We start from the raw sequence: 22,492 nt of genomic DNA on the forward strand, positions 1-22,492 counted from the left end.
AACTTGTTTCTGAAGGGCAGGTCACAACTTATGCGTCGAGATCGCTCATTAGGACAGAGTAGAAGTATCCGCAACTCGAAAAAGAGCTATACGCCATCGTGTACGGCTGTAAACATTTTCACCATTACATGTAAAGTGGCCATATTGATGTCACGACTGACCACCGCCCACTCGAAACCGTTGTGGCAAATCCGATTCACAAAGCCCCACCACAAGTGCAACGATTATTGCTTCAGCTCCAGCCTCGTGACCTGAGTCTGAGGTTCCGACCAGGATCCGAAATCCCAATTGCTGACACTCTATCACACCTACATCTTAGCGATACAGATCCAAAACTGGAAGAAGATCTGGATATCTATGTACACCACGTAGTTTGAAACCTATAGGCCAGCGATCAAAAGCTTGAGCAGATACGGACGGAAACGGCACAAGACAAAACTTTGGGGACCCTAGTCAAAATGATTCAAAAGGGTTGGTCGAGTACTAGAAAAGACTGCCAAACCAACATCCTAACCCACTGGAATGTCCAACATGGGCTGTCCTTCACCCAAGGCATTCTTCTGAAGGGAGAAAGACTCATTATTCCCAAGAACCTACAGTTAGCCACGCTCCAGCAGTTACATGCAGCCCCCCTTGGAACCAAGAAAATCAAATAGCGAGCAAGGATGCTAGTGTACTGGCCAGGCCTCAGCACAGACATTGAACAGTATATAGTAAAATGCCAAACATGCACCAAACACATGCCAAACAACTTGAAGGAACTAATGATCAACCACATCATAGAAACACTCCCTTGGCAAAAGATAGCTAGATGTCTGTTTGAATGGAATGGCTCCAAATTCCTAGCAACCGACGACTATCACCGCCGTTTCTCCGAAGTCGACAGACTTACCACGACATCGTCCAACGCGGTCATAACGAAACTTAAAGCCCACTTTGCCTGGCATGGCATACCATCACAGCCAATGTCTGACAATGATCCTCAGTTCACCTCCAGAGAATTCCTCAGCTTTGTCCAATCCTGGGGTATATCACTGATCACATCCAGCCCCGGATATCCCAAATCCAACGGACTCACCGAGAAAACTGTGCAGATTATAAAAAAAACCTCATGACCAATGCAACCAATCATGACCAATCCTAGGTCTACTTGAATACCGAAATACACCAGTCAATGGATATGCATCTCCTGATCAGTTCCTTATGTCCTGCCAACTAAGATCCATCCTACCATGCACCACACATCACTTAAAGAAGAAGGTCGTCCTGACTGAACATTTCACCCACAAAAGAACTGAAATGCAGAAACGCCAGAAAATTCAGCACGACAAATCAGACAAGGCTGTAAGACAGCTTAACCCCCGCGATGCGATCCATGTTCAGAAAGACCAGAACGTTGTGGAAACTGGCCGTTGTTCTTACTCATGCCATACAGCCACAATCGTACCAAGTGCAGACAAATAAACGTACGATTCTGCGAAGGAACCGCAAAAATCTATCAGGTTGCCCACACCAAAGCCCGAAAGAAACAATTTTAGTCCGCAAAAGGTTTGACGATCCCACACTGCCAGATATGGCTGGCAGGTCCCCACCCACTCCATCGCAGGCACACCATTTTATGTCCCCGTCGCCAATCCAGGATAGGAGTCAAACCCCTAGCCCCTGCCAGAGGACCCTTGCAATGCCGTCTCAACAAGCTAGTGAGACCCGAACGACAGCCCAAGCGTCATCTTTAATATAAAACTTTCATTGCTACCTATTTTTTTTTTGTTTCCCTTTTTAAGCAATCGTTAATAGGGTAGATAAATATATTCTTGAAATTGGACTTGAAATTGGTCAGGTAGGAATTTTGGTTGTCTACAGTGTAGGGTTTGCATTCGTTTGTGCCATTTTATTAACAGAATGTTGTTTCAATAGAACCAGTAACCTATGATAACAGAAAAAAGTCTTTTAAAGTACCAAATAGGCCTAAACTTGTGGCATTAGGCTAGGCCTAAGCAGCACCAGAGTAGGCTATACCCCCCAATAGGCTGGTTCCATTGTAGCTGAACCCCCGTGTAACTGAACCCCCGGATAACCGAACCCCGTGCAACTGAACCCCTGTGCAACTGAACCCTCATGCAACTGAACCCTCATGCAACTCAACCCCATGTAACTGTAACTATGTGTAACCATGTAACTGTGTGTTAACAGAACACAACTGATGAGCGAAAAGTGATGAAAGAGAGGGGTAATACCAAACTTGCAGCTACCATTCTTGGGAGACATCTGACAGTTTACAAGTGACCATGGAATTCCTGTGTTGTTTTAAAGTCACTTTTCTGTGAATAGGCAGCATGGCAGCAGAGTGCACCTGGCAACAATAAATCAAATCAGTCCAGTTTTTGTCAAGAAAAAGTTACTCAGTGATAATTTAGGCTATTGCTCCCACTAGCATTATGCACTTCTAGGTCTGGGCCTAGGGACCTAGTGGTAAATCCAGGCCTGAGCAAGCACACATTTCCTTTTGGTGACTTGACTTTCCCTTTAAGTACTCTCTGAAAGTTCCAACTTAATACACAAATCCCTTGTTGAGATACGTCACTTTGAAAATCTGCATCCGCATAGTGTATTTTGATTTAGTTCAAGTTCCACCTCAAATACCTCATTCTGTCAAATTTTCAACTTGATATGCTTAGCCTTAGGGTAAGACACCCATTAGTCGGACACTTTAATCACTTTGAAAACTTTTTGACATTTAAACTACTCTAATTACTGTATTACACCACCTAGAAACTTAATTTTTGTATCAAAAAATTTCTGAAGAATTTCTGAACAAGTAGGTTACTAATTCAAATAGTTTCACTTGTACAGCGCCTCCTATTTTTGAATTTACTAACAAGTGACAATTCTGCCTAAACTCAGACATACAAATGGCTCATTGTAAAGTGGTTATTAAAATAGTATAAAAGATTCTGTCCAAGAATAGGCAGGTGACTGACTACTGGGTGTCTTACCCTAATAGTGCTAGTTTAATAGTAGTAGAGGTTGTAGTAGAAGCAGTAGAAGTAATAATAGTGCTGAATTAGTAGAAGTAGTCCACTTCCCATCTTTAGGTATAGCAGCTGCAGAAAGGCTCCAAAATGATGGGAGTATCATGTCAGCTGAAATAGCTGCCATCAACATTGCATTGGAAACCATTATAAAGATGCCAAACCCCCCAAGAAACACCCCTCTTATAATTTATTCAGACTCAAAATCAGCCCTTGCCTCAATATCACCAGAACATTCAGACTTCCCAGACAATGATACCTCCACCACTCTTGTACTATTGAACCAACTACTTAAACAAGGTATATCCACAAAATTCCAGTACATCCCAAGTCATATGGGTATTAAAGGGAACCACAAGGTAGATAAAATAGCTAAATCTGCTCTTCAGTTTGAAGTAATATCTGGAAGACCTATCCCAGTAAGAGATATACACCATTGGCGCCTAAAATTTATCTAGCAAACCAATGCCCACCAAACCTTTCTCCATTTACATCCCAGAAAGACTCAAAGATGTACCACAGAATATGATCAAATGCTACTGGTCTTAACTGCCAAACTTATCACTATCAAAACACAATCATTCCAACAGTAATGAGCCCTCTTTGCCGCCTATGTCAAACCTATGATGAGACCATCAACCATGTTCTTTTTGGTTGCCCTATGGCAACTCTCAACCATAAAAAAATGGCTAACTTTACCTGCTATATTCAAGCGTCTTAAGATAGCCCCTAGTATTGACCAACTAGCACAAAGGAGACACTCTTCAACTGATGATGCCAAATTGTTGAAAGCTGTCTTTAGCTGCCTAAATATAGGTGGTTTTATCAATGATGTATAAATTCTATTATTGAATAATAATAGTCTAATTCTTTTTATATATTTGATTTCCCAGGACACCCCTGACATATTCAGACAATACGAAAAAGGCGAAATGGATTCATCTGAAGCCTATAATTGAAGAAGAAGAAGAAGTAGTAGTAGTATTAATAGCAGTAGTAGCAGGTAGATGCCCCAGAAGTTTCATCTTGATATGCTAAGCTGTTCTGAAAAAAAATTGCTGATACACCTGTATCAGCAATCTGTATGTTATTGCAAGTTACTAACTGTTAAAATTTAAGGTTTTTATAGAAGGGATGATCGTAAAAACTTTGAAGAAGGCTCATTTGATTGGAAATTGAAAGTTCAATTTCAATTTTGAAAAATCAAAGGTAATCACAGGACAATCAGCCTTTCCCTCTTAACTGACACCCCCCCCCCCTGGGGGGGTGTTCAGTAGCATGAGGGTTTGGTTGCAATGGGGTTTGGTTATATGGGGGCTCAGTTGCATGGTGGTTTGGTTATACAGGGTTCAGTTACACAGGGGTTCAGTTACATGCACACCCAATAGGCTACATGGAGGGTAGTGGTGGATCTAAGGGGGTTGAGGGGGCTTCACTATTTTCTATCACTGCAATCACATTTTAAATCTAAATATAACCTTCATTTGCATCAAAAACACACTTTACTCCCACCCCCATGATGTGCAAATAGCCTAGGCCTATATACCCTGATTTGGATATATTTAGGGTTGGGGGTAAAGTTCATTGGTGATGCACTTAAAGGTTATATTTAGATTCAGATTGCAATTTTGGGTATTTACTTGCACATTAGGGGGGGGGGGTATATACTGGTATCAGCACTGTTTGTGATCTAAAATTAGTGAAGTACTTTGCTATATTTTGGGACCTGAAGTCTTCTAAAGTTGGAATAGAAACTTCTCATAAATGGTGTCACTGGATTTCAGTCCTAACAATTTTATAACTTGTTTCTATCAGTAGTGCCAATTCACAAGAATATGGGAGAGGAGGTGGCAAGAAAAGAGGTAAATTTGCAGGTGGCACTATAATTTAGCTAGGATAAAAGTGAAAACATCATTTGATGCCTTTTTTTATGCTCTTTCATAATTCAATAATTGCATCTTGAGCCCTTAAAAGGGCTTTAAAGGTATTTTATATGAATTATGAAAGAGCATAAAAAAGCATCAAATGATGCTTTCACTTTCATCCCAGCTAAACTATATGACCCATAGTATAGTAACCATGAAATTTAACCCTCCCCCTAAAGTGTAAATATATACCCTGAATTTTTTACAGCAAAGTTTTGAATTGCAAAATTCAGTGCTATTTTTGTCAACTGCATTTGAAAAACTTGAAGCATTAGGAAAACAGTTTATATTTGATTTGCCCAATAAATAAAGTTTGAATTGTTATAAATAAGTATTTTTGGAATATATTACTCTGGAACAACTTATTTATAAACTAGTGATATGTTTTTAACAACTTTTCAATAACTTAATTATCCTAGTGTTGATAAATTCTTTGTGTGGCTACAAAAATGAAAAACCTTTGGGGCATCTTTAAGGGCTCAAGATGCAATTTGCAACAGGAGTGATTATTGAATTATGAAAGAGCATAAAAATAGGCATCAAATGATGTTTCACTTTCATCCTAGCTAAATTATTGCGCCACCTGCAAATTTACCAGAATGGATACAGTAGAAATGTTTTTTTCAAATATAGAAAGCAGTTGTGAATACCCTCCTTCTAATTGTCTTGACTGTCCTGAGGGACAGGACCACTGCAAAGTTTTTTTTTGTGCAATTGTTCTAAGTTAGAACAACCAATTTTTTTTTTGTAGAATGCAACAAGGTTTTATTGTTTTAACTGTAAACTATTGTATCTTACGGCGGTACCTCAACAAACACATATTTCCTACTTTCTTTTGTCTACAAAACTAATATTTTCCTAGAAAAATGGTTTTCCCAAAAATAGGTCCCATATTACTTTCCCATGATATGGGCCTCTGCTAAAGAAGTCAAACAGGAGATGCTAAAGTCAAACAGGAGAGACAGATATCAACCTGGTACTAAAATAATTGTTGGAATTGAGTGTAATGGGTGATCTAATATGAATGTTAAAACTAGAATTTGGGATTTGCCAAAGACAGAAAAAGAGGCAGTTGAATTTGTACATTGTAAAATATAGTTCTTTTAATCTTGTTAATAAACCGTTATAACTGGGTATCTGTATCTGGTTAGGTGAGCAGTATATAGAAAGGCTCAGTTAGGGTAGGTTATGTATCTAATCTATGTACTGCTTTACCCCCCCCCCCCCCTAATGTTCAAATATATAGCCCAAATTTGTTTATAAACTATTATATATTCATTCTATTTTATTTCATTAGCATTAACCAAACTTGATTTTTAGAAAGGCCCATATAATGGGAAAGTACTGATCTTACCAGTACCCATCAAATGTACTTTTGTGTTATCTACATGGCTTTATCAATTTTCCTGAATATTCAAATTAGCAACTAGGACCTTGATTTTTGATACCTTCAATTTTATTGGGTACCAGAATTAGCAAAGTATCATCCTGACTTTTGATCTATTGAGGACCTGTGTATGAAACACATGTCCTCCACCTCACTTTAGACCTATGTATCAAAGCACCGACTTTAGTTTTACCAAAAGAAAGTAGAAAAGTTGTACTTTAAAGTAAAAGTTACACTATTTCAAATGGTCTTTGAGGTCCATTTCTAAAAAGAATACTGAATTTGTAAGATATATTTCTGATAACATGGTAAGTACATTGTTGTGTTTTATATTATAATTATTATTATTATTATATATTTCTGACCCACACTATACAGAGGCACAATATGTGGAATATTACAAAGAAAAACACATAAAAATACAGCGCAAATCAATATATAAATAGAAGGAAAACCATTACAGAGTAAAACATAAAAATACATAAAGACTCAAACGACATAGAAATGACATAAAAGGAGGGGAAAAAGAAGAAAAGAAAAAAAAACTCACTACTTGTAGAGTCTAACAAGCAATAGTATACATAAATATAGACGCAAGCCTCCATTACTGATATAATTATTTGATTTTTATGGTTTTTTTTTGATGGTTTGATTTTGACAGTTTTTGGTGTTGATTTGGAGTGGAATTTTATCTATTGAATATTATTACTGTAAGTGTAATTATGAAATAATGGATGACTCGGATATTATTCTAATCCAATATTGAATTTTATTTCTCAATCATTGAATGATGATATCAAAGTAGAGACAATAATAAGATCCTGAAATTCATGATATACTCACCATGTGAAATTCCAACAATTGGTGATGCTATCATTGCAATGTTAACCTGTTGCATGAATGAACTTTCCTGTAAAATTGATAGTTTGTGTGAGCTAAATAAGCAACATCTCGCTGTACAGGCAACTTCTCCCTGGCCCTCTTCCGCTCAGTCGTCTTGCACCAAGGACCAATCCAATCCTCCTACCTATGCTGTTGTGTTAAAAAGTTACCCGTCCAATCTTTCATCTCCACTATTAAGGAAAGTTTATTGATAAAATATGTCCTGAAGCTGCAAATGACATTTCAGAGGTGAAACATTCTTCATCAGAATGGAAAATTGTCATAAAAACTAAACCCATTGCCTCCTCATTTGCTGACCAGATGAAAAAGTTCCAACCTGGCCTTTTAGCATCTGTTAAATCTCCTGCCTTCATTGGTATAATAAAAGGAATACCAACAGAAATGAATGAAAAGATCTAGAGAAAATTATTCCAAAGTATGTTGAAGCTTAGCAGTGTGGCAAGTCACATGTCTACAAGATTTATTTTGAACAATGGAGTGATCTCGATTTCTTTCTGAAAAATTATGTGAAGGTGGGTTATGAGAAGTTAACTGTCCAGAATTTCATATTAATACCTAGACGGTGTTTCAGATGCCATCAATAAGGACATTTTTCTGCTGATTGTAAGAACGCGGAACTGTGCTCTTGCTGTGGTTCCACAGAGCACTCTTCCACCAGGGATAATCTGTGTGTTTGGAACGGGTTTTGCATTACATGTAGAGTATAATCACACCTGTTACAGTATCAAATGCCCTGGCAATGCTCAAACCAATAAACAGGCAGCTAAGTAGATAAATGGATATTTGTTTTCTCTCTTGGAACATTAATGGTGGTCTTATAAAAAAAGACCTGTTCTTGAAAATATACTTCATAATCATGATATTCTGTGTTTGCAGGAATATTTCCTGACCAACAACAGCCTTGGTTTACTTGACATTAGTGCCACCTTCAAAACTTTTTCGGTTCCAGCTAAACGTAGTACTTCTAAAGGCAGAGCTTCTGGTGGTATTGCTACTTATGTAGCATTAAATCTTAATTCTAGTGTTTTCTTTTTTAGTGATAGTTTTTTAGCTGTTCGAGTAGGTGTGTGCATAATAATAAATGTGTATTTACCCACAGATTACAAAGATGAAGATTCGGAGAGAGATTTCGCATTAGCAGTTAGTAAACTTAGCTCTTGTCTTCGTGATGTCCTTAAACTGAAAATCCCATGTTTGATTGTATGTGATTTAAATTGCAGGTTGTCTTCAGCTTCTATCTGTGCTTCTTTACTATTAGGAATATTTGGTGATGATTTTAAAGTTCAACAGAAATCTGCTCAGTTTACTTACATTCATTCTTCCTCTTGCACATCTAACATTGACTGTGTTGTGTCATATAACCTTGATATACCTTGTGTTGGGGTAGTTTCTAAATTTCAAATTTCAGACCACCTTCCTGTTGCTTCTAATTTTAAACGAGAAGCTTCTCAGATTCCAATGTTACATGCTCATATTGTTCACCAGCATAAGTGGTATACTTGTCACGATTGGAATAAAATTGACACATCTCAGTTCATCAAAAGTTCAAATAGCATCCTAAACAAGATTCAGGTTCCATTTCATCTTCTGCAAAAGTCTTCTAATAAAGACATTAATGAGGTTAGATTAACTCTTGATATCTACCCTGCAGAAATCTGCCATGCACTTTTGTGTGCTGAAAAAAGGGTAGTTCCTCTTAAAAAAATACATGTTGGTACCCAAGTTCCATGGTGGTCAGTAAATCTAGCGCTGTCTGAAGCTTGTGACTGTGCCAAATTTTGGTACAAATTATGGAGATTCTGCCTATGCCCCCGTCAAGGAATAGTCAATGAACTGAGAAAAGTGTCAAAAAAGTGTTTTGCTAAGAAACTTGCCCTTCATCAATCTAAAATGCAGACACTTCATTTTGAGAAGGTCAGGAATTCACCTGATCTACTGTGGAAGCTATTACCTTGCATTCTCTCCTCCAATTTGCCAGACCCAAATGACATTCCTTTGTCCAAATGGATATCCCATTTTTTAAATGAATTTTCTGAGCCTGATCCTGTTTTAGAGTCACAATTTTGTGACAATCTCTGCAACTTCATTGATGAATCTCCTGACCTTGATTTTGCTGTTACTTGTGATGCTGTCATAAAGCCATATCCCAACTTAAAAAGAAAGCGTCTTGTGGGATAGATAAGGTGAGCACTCTACACATCATTAATGGAAGTTATCTATTGGTGCGTCACCTCAGCCTTCTCATGCAAATGATATTTGTTACAGGTATTGTTCCTTCCTTGTTCTACATTGGTGATCTGACTCTGATTCCCAAAAAGGAAAATCTGAGCTGCAATGTTCCTCTTTCCATCCCATCACTGTCTCTACTATGATATGCAAACTTTTCGAGCTCCTTTTTCTTGATGAGTTAAGACAGAAATGCTACATTCCCCCCACAGTTTATAGAATTATCCAGTAAGTTTATCGCAGATCATTTCTGGTCTTCATTCTCGGTATGAACAAAAAGCTCCTCCCACTTCTTTCTGCATTAGCAGGTTAGTCTGTTTCCGTCAATCAATGAGAAATGGTTACAAAGTGCATTATTCGTAATAGCGGGTTTCCACTTGTCTCGTGTCCAAGAGAAATCTGACTTGTCTACCCATGAAAAGATCTAATGCCGCTTATGTTTCTATCTGCAAAAACGTTCTCTGGAGCACTCGCACCTTGGTCCGGGTTTTTATAATGGGTGAGATAGGGTATGATCATACTGCTAATTCTATAAACTGTGGTTCCCCCATATCAGTTCGGTCTTCAGGCTAATCTTGGCTGTTCTCATGCTCTTACAGCAGTTTTACTGCCCTCGCTGATGCTGAATCTTTGGGAGAAAGTATGATCCTCACCAGACATGACGTTAAACGTGTGTTCAATTCCTTAATTCATTCGTCCATGCTTCTTCATATGGCAAGGCAAGGCGTCAACCCATCAGTTGTCCGTGTTCACAGGGATTTATATGGAAATCTAAGAGTGTGTTTAAAACTCCCATCCTGTTTACCCCTGCAATCGGCTCTTCATCAATCCCAATATACTTGCATTAATTCTCGTGTGAGGCCAAACTCTTCAAATGCCTCGAATATGCTTGTGATTCCTCAGCACCCCATCATCATTAAGAAAGGGATTAGACAGGGAGCTATCACTTCCCCAACCCTGTTTAATAATAGTGTCCTGGATGCTCAGGCACAGTGTCTTCCTTCATGCATTCTTGGGAGAATTGATATATCTCTTATTTGTTATGCTGATGACATCTTGAATCTCAGCTGTACGATCCAGCGCATTGAGCAGAATTTCAAATCCTCAAAGATGAATATTCAAAAATCCTTTTCAATTGGCGAAATCCCTCTACTTCTCTTCTAAATCTGGACGGTTCTCTTGTTAGACCCGCAGACCATATTACATACCTGGGCCTTCCAATTGGCACATCTATAGGCCACACACGTTGTTTGCTGATTTCTCATGTTGAGTGTAGAATTAGCATTTCTTACGCTGTAATTGTAAAAAGCAAACTATGTTTCAACTGTTACCTTCTAGCATCCATTTACAACGCCACAGCCCTTCCACATCTGCTTTACATTGCTCCTTTCTGGAAATTCTTTACAGTTACAGATAAAAAGCACCTACAATCAATCTTCTTCAGATTTGCTAAATATCTTTTACATTTGCCCCCCTTGGACAAGAAACCATAAAATGATTCATTTGTATAAGCTAGCTGACCCTAATATTAGTATTAATAAATCTCTATCCCGTTTTCAAAGTAAGTTTAATCATCCATGGTCACCAATTTGGTCACAATAGTTTGTTTGTATTAATGTAATGTATGTGATGAAATTTTTTTTCTCTATTTTGTTGTTACTTTAGTGATTATTCTGTATATGTACCTTTTTTGACGGGTAATAAATGTATAATGATAATGATAGTAATAATAATAATATTAGTATTAATAAATCTCTCTCCTATTTTAAAAGAAACTTTTTATCATCCTTTTCTTAGCATCATTGTTCATATTAATGTAACAGAGTTTTTTTTGTCATGTATTTGAATTTTCAATGTGTGTTTGTGTCCTTCTTTTCTTCTTTTTTTCTTTTTGTTTTCTTTAGTGATAACTCTGTCTGCTGTACCTTTTTGTAACTTTTTTTGACAGGCAATAAATGAATAATAATTAAGGAAAAATAACTTATGACTGAAAAAACCTGATAAGGTGATGGTGCGGGGAAAAACAGATACAAGCAGTATTTGAAAGTTTTCTGTGTAGTGCTTCCAGTTTTACAGTAATATCAGGAACAAGAAATTTATAAATAATTACCTGGTTATTAGTCCAAGCTGGAAGAAACAACAAAAATTTACCAAATTTAAAATAATTAATCTGGATTCTTTTTAACTCATTTTTCTTAAGAAGGGGAAAAATTCCAGAAGCAAAAAGAATTGAACGGTTACAAAAAGTTGAGTAGAGCTTGGCCAACGCAAGTTTATTATATTTACCTCTATTGGCAACAATCTTAGCATGTCCTAATTGAATTTTCATATTAATATCTGAGACTGTGTGCTGGTGCAAGCTTGGAAGACTATTAGTGATAGAAATACCAAGCCATCGAAGAGGATCTACGAGAGGGATAGTAAAGCCACTACAACGAAATGGAGTACTAGAATTGTTATTAAAAGAAAGAAATTTACATTTATCTACAAAGACCTGTCTGAAAAAGAAGTAGCAACACGAGAAACCATGTTAGATAGACCAGTTTTAGTACAGCTTATAAGAAGCAAGTCATCAGCATAGGCAAGGTATGAAACATCAGAAAAACCAGAGAGGTAGGTAGCCAATATCTTTGCCAGAACTCCTAAAATACATATTTCAAATAGGGTTGGAGATAAAACTCCACCTGGCCTTAAACTTCTTTTCACTTTAATAATAGAAGCTGGTGCTGATTTCAGCTGAAGAAAAGAATTACAGTACCAATAACAAAGAAGCATTATAACCGATAGATTGACACCACAACCATAAGGAGCAGAAAAAAGCTGACTATGACATACACTATCAAAAGTTTTTGATAGATCTAAAGCACAAAGATAAATACTCCTTCCCCTAGAAGAATTCTCAAGGAGCAAAGAAGATAATACACAATGTGCATGCTGACAACCTACTCCAGGCTTAAATCCAAACTGGTTGTCTCTCTCAAGCATATTATTAGTCACAAAAGGTAGTAATAATACATGCTCAAGAACTTTATTAAAAGTGCAAGAGACAGTAATAGGTTGGTAAGAAGAGCAAATTAAAGGAGAATTTCCCCTCTTTAAAATCAAAGGAACAGTACCACACAAAAAACTCTCCAGTACACTTGAAGTACAAATACACATCTGGAAGAGTATGTGTAGATGGTCAATAAGGAGGAAGCAATCTAATAAAAGGTGAAATCTAGATATACCATCATTATCAACATTATCTGATTTAAGTTTCTTAATTACTTCAACTATGGATGAAAGAGAAATAGGAATACAAAGACGCTGCTAAAAATAGCAGAAAGAGAATGAGTATACAAAGAATGCACACGGTAATTGACATTAGAAAAAATAGATGAGTAATGGCCATGCCCAGCAGATGCAGGAAGACAATCACTACTTGGCACATCACTTCAAATCAACTCAGAATTAACAACTTTTCGCCATTCTCTCTTTGACACTGGAAAATCCATACCACAATAACGCATTGACTTAAGATATTTCTTATATTCACTGCACGTCTTACCCTTAAGGTCAGATACAATTCCACAAGGTGGTCTATCACATTCATTCCCAACTTTCAATCAAAACTTTGCTTTATTTTTCAAAGTTTTTAAATTAGGATCTAAAGAACAAATAGGTCTTTGTATACCACATCTAACACATGCAGCGGCACTATAACTGCCTTGGCATCTTTTAGAGATTTAACGATTTGATTATAATATCAATCCAGGTCCTTTTTGCAACTCACTGGTATAGAGCCCTGGAACAGATGATTGGGAACTTGTATAGCAGACAGCATGTTTGTTAGTGTAAATGCATAGAGAGGGACATCAGCTTTCTTCCAATTACTTTTTTCAAACCATTTGGAAGACTGAGGTACTTTACGAATACTTGCAAGGTTAATATTAAGCGTAAGAGTAAGTGAAATAGGAGACGGTCTAAGTCTTGTTCTTCAGCATGTACAAACACTTGATGTAGTAATACTAGGTATTACTTTTTTTTCAATAAATAAAAGGCATGCCACAGATTGGATAAAAAGGTCTGCAAAGTATGCCATACAATAAGAGGGTGAAGCACCTACAATTCCCAACACTCATCTTCAGATACCAGCATGGTGACACGATGCTGACCTACAAATATAATAGCCAACCAAACAATACTCTCTTCACAAAACATGTAAGTCAGCACCATACAAGAGGCCATTTGCAAAAAATTTCTGAACATACTATGAAGACACAAATACAACAAAACTATTTAACTGAAGCTGTCATCAATGACTAAGAACATTCTTCAAGACAAAAAAGTTGCTGCACCCACAACTGCATCCTTCAAGTCTTGACTTGACAAAGAATAGAGCAACAAGCTGTGGAAATACAAGTGGGACTGTTTGTTCCATTCACCTACCCACTGATTATTGATGTGAATTTTTCATAAGAGTGTGTTGCTAGGAAGTTGATGCCACTTGTCATTCCCTACAATCTTGCACACTCTATCTGAAGCTGCTGTTGTTCAGTGGTGTCAACTCTAAACCACTGGAGAATGATTCTTATGGATCATACCTACCTTGTGGTCATGGTTACTAAGTGGGCTTTAATTGCATCTCTCCAGAAAATCTCTCTTATGGCATGTCACTGGGCCCTTAAAACATTGACATTAAATTATATTGCCATCATTGGCACATAACAAAACAGATCCTGTATGGACCTTAATATTGCTCCAAAGTGAATTAAGGTAATAATAATATTATGCATCTTTCAAAAGTAGTGGAAACAGACTGTGAGTTGATAAAACCAACACTTTTAACAAATAACGTACATAGCCTATAATAAATAAATTCCATTATTTTCCCAAGGAAATACATTCAATTTTCATTCTTTATGGAAATTGTAATATTTTCAATGTTGACAGTGTGGAAGGGGGCAGCAAAATGTATATTCCCCTTCCCCAAAGAAAACCTAGATCTGGCATGTTGGATAGTGCTTAATTGTAGACAAATGTTTTGATAAAAAGTGCCTTAATTGTCTTGTGCTTAAACCTTCTTAAACATGGGATCATTAGTGTTGCATTCTCACTCTCCAAAAGGAAACATTATAAAATTCAGGAGATTACTTTAAAATATTGTAAATGCTTACTAGATTAATATCATTGCATACCAATAAATCCCCCTCCCCTCCCCTAATAGTTAAATTTGTACCCTGAATGCCTTGACATTTCCATACACTGAATTTTTCCAGTGTATTGCTTGTTTGCCATTAGATCAATTTGAAGAAAAGAGTCTTCAAGTCACATATGTGACAATTTCTTCCCTTCCCTCTTTTTGGTCCCAGATGTAGTCCTAGGCTAGATAAAAAGAAATTAACAGCAAAAGTGAGAAAATGATTAAATATGCAGCAAGTGTCAGCTAATCATATTTTCTTGTTTTGTTTCCCACTTTCATCCATGTTTTTCAGTCCTTTTTAGATGATATAATTGCATTTGATTTAGTCTAGAACACTGCAATCTAATTTAAAAAATTGTGCTATTTGCCTAGCAGAATTGCTAATTGAGAGAAATATAATAGGCTTTAATAATCAAAATCATGTGCCAACCCATGGAAAACACCATTTCTGAAAGGTTTGTAAATATAGGGTAGCCTAAATTGCAAATCTGTTGGTCATATAGTGTCATTTTTCAAATTTGATTGCTGTGTTTTGAGTAAAATCGAATGAAGTTATAATTGTCAAAAAATAATTTAGAAACATAGATGAAAAAGAGATCTTACTGTGTTTAATTGAAACTTTCTTTATATTATAAAGCAAGAATTTCATCACTTTATCCATTAGTTTGTTGGTAGCCTAGGGCTATATGTGAGACCATTGGGGAGGGGACTGGTGACAATTTATCACAAACTTAATTTGAACCATAAAACAGGATAAAACTTGCATTAAAAGATGCATCTGTTTTTGTTTTAGCAAGTCTCCTTATTGAGAGTCCCTAATCTACACATTTACTTCATAATTTTACCATTTGGGGTATATGTTTGACCATTAGGGGGGCTGGGGGTAAATCATTGATAGATTTTTAGATAAACTGACAATTGAGATTGCTAAGAAATAGACACAGACCTATCTTTAGGACCAAAATTTCAATCTGAATCCAAATATAACATTCATTTGGGTCACAAATTTACTTATAATAGCAAAATATAGCCTTAAGTTCTATATATGCAGTGAATCTCTATTGTTTTAATCAATTTGAAGAGAACAATGACATGTGGAAAATTCAGAGCATATATACAATTCAAAGTATATATTTGACCATTAGCAGAAGAGGCAGAGTAAAGTTGCAACACAAACAAATTTTTATATTTTGATTCAGGATGAAATTCTGGTTTTAAACGTTTGTCTATTTCTTAGCTATCTCAATTGTCAATTAATCTAGAATTTTACCAAAGTTTATTAGTAATCTTTAAAGAATGATATTATAAGTATTTTAAACTGTTTTAAATTAATTTTTTCACAATTTTATAATGCTTCCTTCTGAAGAGTGGGAATTGAGCACTAATACCAAAAGGGCTCTAGGCTCCTAATCTTGGATATGATGTTGATAGTTGTGACTGGGCTAGTTAGTATTAGTTTACTACAATTCAGTGGCACCAATTTGCAAAATTAAGAAGAAGAGGACAAAACGTGTTTTACAGAATCATGAAAGGGGGGGGGGGCAGTTTTGTTGTGTTTTAAGTGAAAATACATAAAAAGCATTATATACCAATTGAAATTGGTTGGTTACATGATTATTGTTGAGAAAAGTAATTTGGCTGCAATATTTCTTCTCTGAACTAGCTACAATAGCAACAAAACTTATGCCCATATCTAGCCCTATGCTATATAGGCTACAGAAGTTTGCTGATTTTGATTTTTGACCTGTTTCTCATCTACAGTTTACTCATAATGCCAATCTGAAAAAAGTGCAAAATCAGTAATTTTTTTATATAGTCTAGTGCTATATCCAAACAGTCAGTAGGTGGGTGGGTGAGATGCATAATTATTGTCGAGAAGTACTGCATAGGAAATCAAAAGGTACCTGTTGGTTTTATTTATTTTTCCTTGTAGCTAGTTCTGTAGGATAATGATATAGATTCAAGGGTATGTTTATCTTTCAATTAAGAATTTTGTCAAATGTTCTACAAGTTTACCAAATGATTATTATAAGCTTAGTTACCTAAGCCTGTCTTAGAGAATACTAGCCTGAATTTTTATCTAGAGTAAACCATTTATTGTTCACTACTTTCCTTTGTATTTAAGGAAACTCTTTGTACTCTACCAGTAGTGTTTCCATTTGTGATAGTACTAGTGAAGTTGGCTCTGCTAAATATATAGAAACTGAATCATATGTTAGTGCTAGATTAGATAACAGATATTATAAACCCATGTCGGATACCATTTCTTTTGAATCATGTGATTCTGGATCTAGGAAAGCTAATGCTGACAATACTATTATTGAGTGACTTATGGTATTATATAGTAATGTAGACTGTGCCTTCACTGCCTTCACTGAGGTGAAACCAAAAAAAAAAACTGCATTTGTTCTTACTGATATACAAATTCTAGTACCTGGGTTTGAGCTATCCACCAATCTGTCAAAGCCAAATGGCAGAGGGATAGTGGTGTATATCTGACCTTCACTCCAGGTAAGAGCTCTTAAAGTTAATTTAGATTACGAACCTTGGGTTGAGCAAATGTGGAGAACGATCCGGCAGCAAAGTCTCCCTATAGTCATAAGCTGTTTTTATAGAAGTCCCAGCTCCTCTTGTCAGACAAGTTCCCATCTAGCAATTCCATATTCTGTTAATAATGTGATAAAGCAATATTATAAGAATGTTCATATTGTTGGAAATTCTAGTTTACTGGAATTACAGTTGATTGATAGGTTTGCTATCACAGAAGGGGTTGAAACCGCTATCGACCCACTTTTAGGGTGTCATTTATAGTGCCATGCATGAACATTTGCTATATCAAGCAATTGATTTTCTGACCAGGTAGAGAGGTGGGCAGAACCCAACCCTACTAGACCTTGTGTTTATTAATGACCACAAGATGCTCATTAGTGTTTATTTGGAACCACCATTCAGAGCAATTGACCATGTTGCAATTACTTGTAGGCTTAGGTTGTACCCACAAAAGGATAATTGGGTTAAGCATGTGTATACAAATTACAACCAGGTCAGACAAGAGTTGGCACACCAGGATCGGTGTTACAAGATAACTTACAACAGAACATGATGACGGATTGGCATTTGATTTAAAATTTAACCATAAGAGATTTTGAAGTATGCTTCAGCTGGGAAACCAGGGAGACACTCAGTTACAGAATTACTTATGAATGGCAATGCAGTTAGTACCGTGAAAAATATAGCAGCTGAATTGAGTTGTCAATTTAAGTCGGTGTTCATGCCTCCAGATGATGCCCCCTTACCATAAGCACCAGGATATTCTATTGAGGAACCTATGGAAAAGATAACTGTGGTTGCCTCTGATGTGGAGAGTCGACTGAAGCTGCTTAATACTAAAAATCCATTGGCCCTGATGAAGTTCACCCACAAGTATTGAAAAAAGCTCAGGCGGAAATAACCCTTCCCCTTACAAACAAGTTTCAGAAGTCTCTTGATGTTAAGCAGATTCCTCAAGACTGGCGGAATGCTAACATTACACCTGCACACAAAGGAGGTAGCCGCAACAGCATTTCCAATTATTTGCCCTTTAGTCTCACATCTGTAGCTGGTAAAATCTTAGAAGGAATCGTGAATACTCACATTGTTACACCTGACTACTAATGAGCTGCTCAGTGATGGTCAGCATGGCTTCAGACATGGACGCTTGGTTGAGACTAATTTCTTTGATGTGTATGATTTTATTACTGAACATTTAGATTAAGCAATCCCTGTTGGCTTGGTTCTATTGGATTTTGCAAAAGCCTTCAATAAAGTATGTCACCGTCTTCTAAGGACTAAGGTATTTGCAATTGGAATGCACAACGAAATTGTAAAGTGGGTACTTCAGTTTCTTTCCCGGAGAAAGCAAAGTGTGAAAATATTTGGAAAAAATGGACAGGTATTCTTTTCAGAAGAAGTGGAAGTATTAAGTGGAGTGCCCCAAGGAGCCATCTTGGGATCGACACTATTCAACATTAATGTTAATGACGCACCAACCAGATTAAAAAAAACGTAAGTTTTTATGCTAACGACTTTAAACTCATTTGATCTGTTAATGCACCCAATAACAGAGCCTATGTGCAGAAGGACCTACGGGTACTGTTCCAGTGGGCAACTTTGTGGAGGCTTGAATTCAATGTAAACAAATGTCAAATAATCCACTTTGGAAAGAATAATGAGAAATGTCCTTATCATATGTTAGAGACATGGGTGTCATAGTTGATAGAAAATTAAAATTCACTATGCACACACAGACAGTTGCAGCTGAAGCACTCCAAACCCTTGGCATTATAAAAAGAACAATCACTAGTAGGTCTCCTATGGTGATGACTAAATTATATAAGGCATTGGTCAGGCCTAATTTGGAGTTTGGCATGTGTGTTGCTAGCTGCCTCAACAAAGTTGACCAGCAGAAGTTAAAATCAGTTCAGGGATGGGCTACGAAAGCACTTGACGGATGCAAAAATTTAAATTGTTCATCCCATCTGAACATACTGAAACTCCCCACTCTTGTCTATAGGCGTAAAAGGGGTGATATTATTATGACGCATAAGCTCCTGAATTCTAACTCTCTATTAAATAAGCCATTTCAACTTGATCAATCTGCCAGAACTAGGGGGCACAGTCGGAAACTATATCAGAAGAGATGTGCCACTAGACTGCGCAATAACTTCTTCACTAATTGAAGTTTGTGGTAGAAGTAGTGAGTTTGTGGAGTTTGCTCACCAAAGAAGTGGTCATGATTTTTGTCTGGTGAAGGTGAATACTTCTTTAGTCTGTTTCAAACTTCACAAGGAATATGGCTAATCAAACGCAAGCCATCCAACAGCTTTTAGCTGCAGAAAAGAAAGCTGCAGAGAGAGTTAAAGAGACAAGGACAAGAAAAGTCAGAAGACTGAAGCAAGCTAAAGATGAAGCCCAGGCTGAAATTGAAGTTTATAAACAGGAAAGAGAAAGGCAATTTAGAGATTTTGAAACCAAGCACCTTGGCTCAAAAGAAGGCGTGGCAGCAAAAATAGATGTAGACACAAAGCTGAAAATCAAACAGATGAATAAAATGGTGATAAAAAACAAGGAAAATGTTATCAAAACTCTTTTGGATCTGGTGTCTGATATTAAACCTGCAATCCACAAAAACTTGAGAGTTGAAGGCTGAAAACAGGAAGCTATGAATATGTTATCCATTCCATTTCCTTACTTATTTATTATCGTCAAGTGTGTTTGTTAGTTTGTTTCGATTCTTCATTTTTGAGATAAATGTTATAAGTGGCATCAGAATACTAAATTAGATTTAGATTGCTTCAAAAAAAAGAGAGAAAAAAAGAAGTGGTCGCTACCCTCAGTACTGCTGCCTTTAAAAGAGCCGTTGATGGAGAATGGTCATCAAAGCCATGGCAAACTGAGTGGGATGCTGTTGAGGCGACCAATCATCATCGTCACTAAACAGTAATTCTAGAGGATTTAATCCTTATTTTGCTGGAAGATATAATTTAAGGTAATAAACAAATCAAAACAAACATTGAATGCAAAGAAACAAAAACAAATAAACAAACAAATAAATTATGTACAAAAGTAAAAAAAAAATATTTTCTAGTTTTTCATAATAATAGCCAAAAGTAAGGTGTTCAATTTTACTTCTATGGCCTGAGTCTCACAAGGGTTTCTTTCTGGACTTGATCCAGTTTAATACTGAATCTTCCATACGTTTTTTTTAAATTAAAGGATAAAACTATTTTGCTAAAAAGGAGGAGATATGTAATTGACATTAGCCCTCCAAAGTTGGATCTTGTTCAGAAGCGCATCCAGGATTTTTTTTAGGGGGGGTACTAAATTTTTTAGGGGGGGGGTGGCTACACAAAAAAACCTCAAAAAACGCATACAAAATTTGTTTATGTCCATTTTTGTTACGTTTTTACGAGTCAAACAAACATTTCGGGGGGTGGGGGGGGGGGTTCAAACCGGGGACCCCCCCCCGGGATACGGCCTTGATCTTGTTGTTAATCTTAAACATATAATGTAAAGTGTTTCTTGATCTTTAGCTACTATTTTCTTAATTCTATTTTTTTTTTATCAAGACAAAAGTTTGGCTAAACATGGATCTTTCAAGGCAGATACCTCTGAATGGACGTTTATTTTTACCAGCTGTTGGAGTATCAGTAATTGTCGGACTTTTTGTTTACATCAAAAGTAGGAAAAGGGCTGATGTAAAAAAGGAAGAAGTCCTATCCCTTTATGATGAAATTCAATTAGTGAAGAAAGAAGAGACACAGCCGACTGGGTGTTGTTCCACTACTGATAAAGAAGGCAAAGGATGCTGCTCATCTGAGACTGGAATTACCTCTAAAGTTGTCAAAATTTATTTTGGAACACAGACTGGGAATTCTCAGGTATCACATACGTTTTGATGTTATTTATTTTATTAAATAGCTTTAATGACAAGAATTGGTAAAATAATCTGGATACTTATCAGAAAACCTGTCAGACTGTTTATCAGAATAGCTTTGGATTTTCTTTGTTTTTTAATCTGATCAGAACATTTCAAAATACTCAAATGTATATAAGGTAATGTACCTGTTACTGGCATCCTACCATTTCCACAAACTATTTTAGATATGCTAGCTATCAACATAATACAAAGTTTTCTTCAGGAAATACTATATTTTTTTTTTTTGGGGGGGGGGCAGTTTGGTGGTTCAGTGATAACATAGAATTTGGGGCAGTTAAAAAATTAAAAGGCACTATGTTGTTTCAAAAGTGGGAAACATTTTAGTACCAGTTGTCAACTTTCTTTTTTTTAAGTCAAAACTATGTTGTTAGGTGCTGGTATCTGGTATATTACCTCAATTCTTGAATTTCACTAGGTTGTAAGTCAATCTGCTTTTAAAGTGAAAATCATCCCTGCATTCAATATAGCTTATTGCAAGTGATTTTCACCACTGACAGCCAATGAAAAACATTTTATTTCAAAGAGGATGCATTCATTGGGCGTCAGTGATGAAAATCAATTGTAATCTGTTACAATAAGCTCTATATAACGTAGGGTATGTCTATACCCATTGCTAGCTGTGCACTACCTGAGAGTGTTTTCAGTTTCTTTTATAGTTTCTATTCTCATTCTTTTATATACTAATTTAAAAATTATTTTCTTGCTTTCTTCCTTCTGAGAAAGAGAGTTTTTGGATGGGAAGGGATTGCAGATGCTCAGTTTTTTTTAATTTTGTTGTTTTGGTGTCGTTGTACAATAGCTTAAATAAATAGTATTCACCATCGCTTCTTATATACAACATTTATGTATTTAAAAGGGTATTAGACAAGACAGGATTGAACTTTGGCTGCAATGCTCCTGAATCCACTCCCAGAATGCAAAATATTCAAAAAGTCGAGTATTTTGACGCATCTATTCAACTTTGTCTGTTAAGAGAATCAACTTTTTAAACATCGAAATCTCAGAAAACCAAAAACTCACATACTGGTTTGGTTTTCATCATATACAAGTACCTATGTCCATGGATTATTTGAATAAGGGTAGAAAGGGTCCTGTTGTACAGATTTATGTAGGCTACTAGATTTGTTTAGGATAAAGTATGAGATACAAAAGGAATTACTTTTCACTCTTAAACCATTTACCAAAGATTGAAAAGAGCACAACGAAAATAGGAAAACAATCCTTTTTAACGAATGTACTTAAAATATATTTTGTAAGACTAAAGATGTAATCATGAGGAGATACAAAGCAGTGCATAAATTCTTGCCAGGAGTAAAAAAAAAAAGAATAATTTTTTGCTAGTATTTGAGCCAGAGCCTA

General features: G+C 36.3%; 1 protein-coding gene and 1 pseudogene across 1 annotated transcript in view; both read left to right on the forward strand.

Annotated features, from left to right (window-relative positions):
* The first annotated feature begins 1,765 nt into the window (after positions 1–1,765).
* LOC148939958 (S-adenosyl-L-methionine-dependent tRNA 4-demethylwyosine synthase TYW1-like) overlaps positions 1,766–22,492 on the forward strand; it is an 81,815-nt gene continuing 61,088 nt past the window's right edge. Inside the window, exons 1-2 of the mRNA XM_089106158.1 lie at positions 1,766–1,840; positions 20,763–21,074. Of these exons, the coding sequence (XP_088962284.1) occupies positions 20,781–21,074 (294 nt within the window). The 5' untranslated portion in view covers positions 1,766–1,840; positions 20,763–20,780. The remainder of the gene's footprint in view (positions 1,841–20,762; positions 21,075–22,492) is intronic.
* LOC148939959 (V-type proton ATPase subunit G pseudogene) lies at positions 19,487–19,843 on the forward strand (annotated as a pseudogene).

The sequence above is a fragment of the Artemia sp. Qi Xiang Cuo genome, chromosome 20 (assembly GCF_049724085.1).
Source record: "Artemia sp. Qi Xiang Cuo chromosome 20, ASM4972408v1, whole genome shotgun sequence".
In the NCBI taxonomy this organism is placed as follows: Eukaryota; Metazoa; Arthropoda; class Branchiopoda; order Anostraca; family Artemiidae; genus Artemia; species Artemia sp. Qi Xiang Cuo.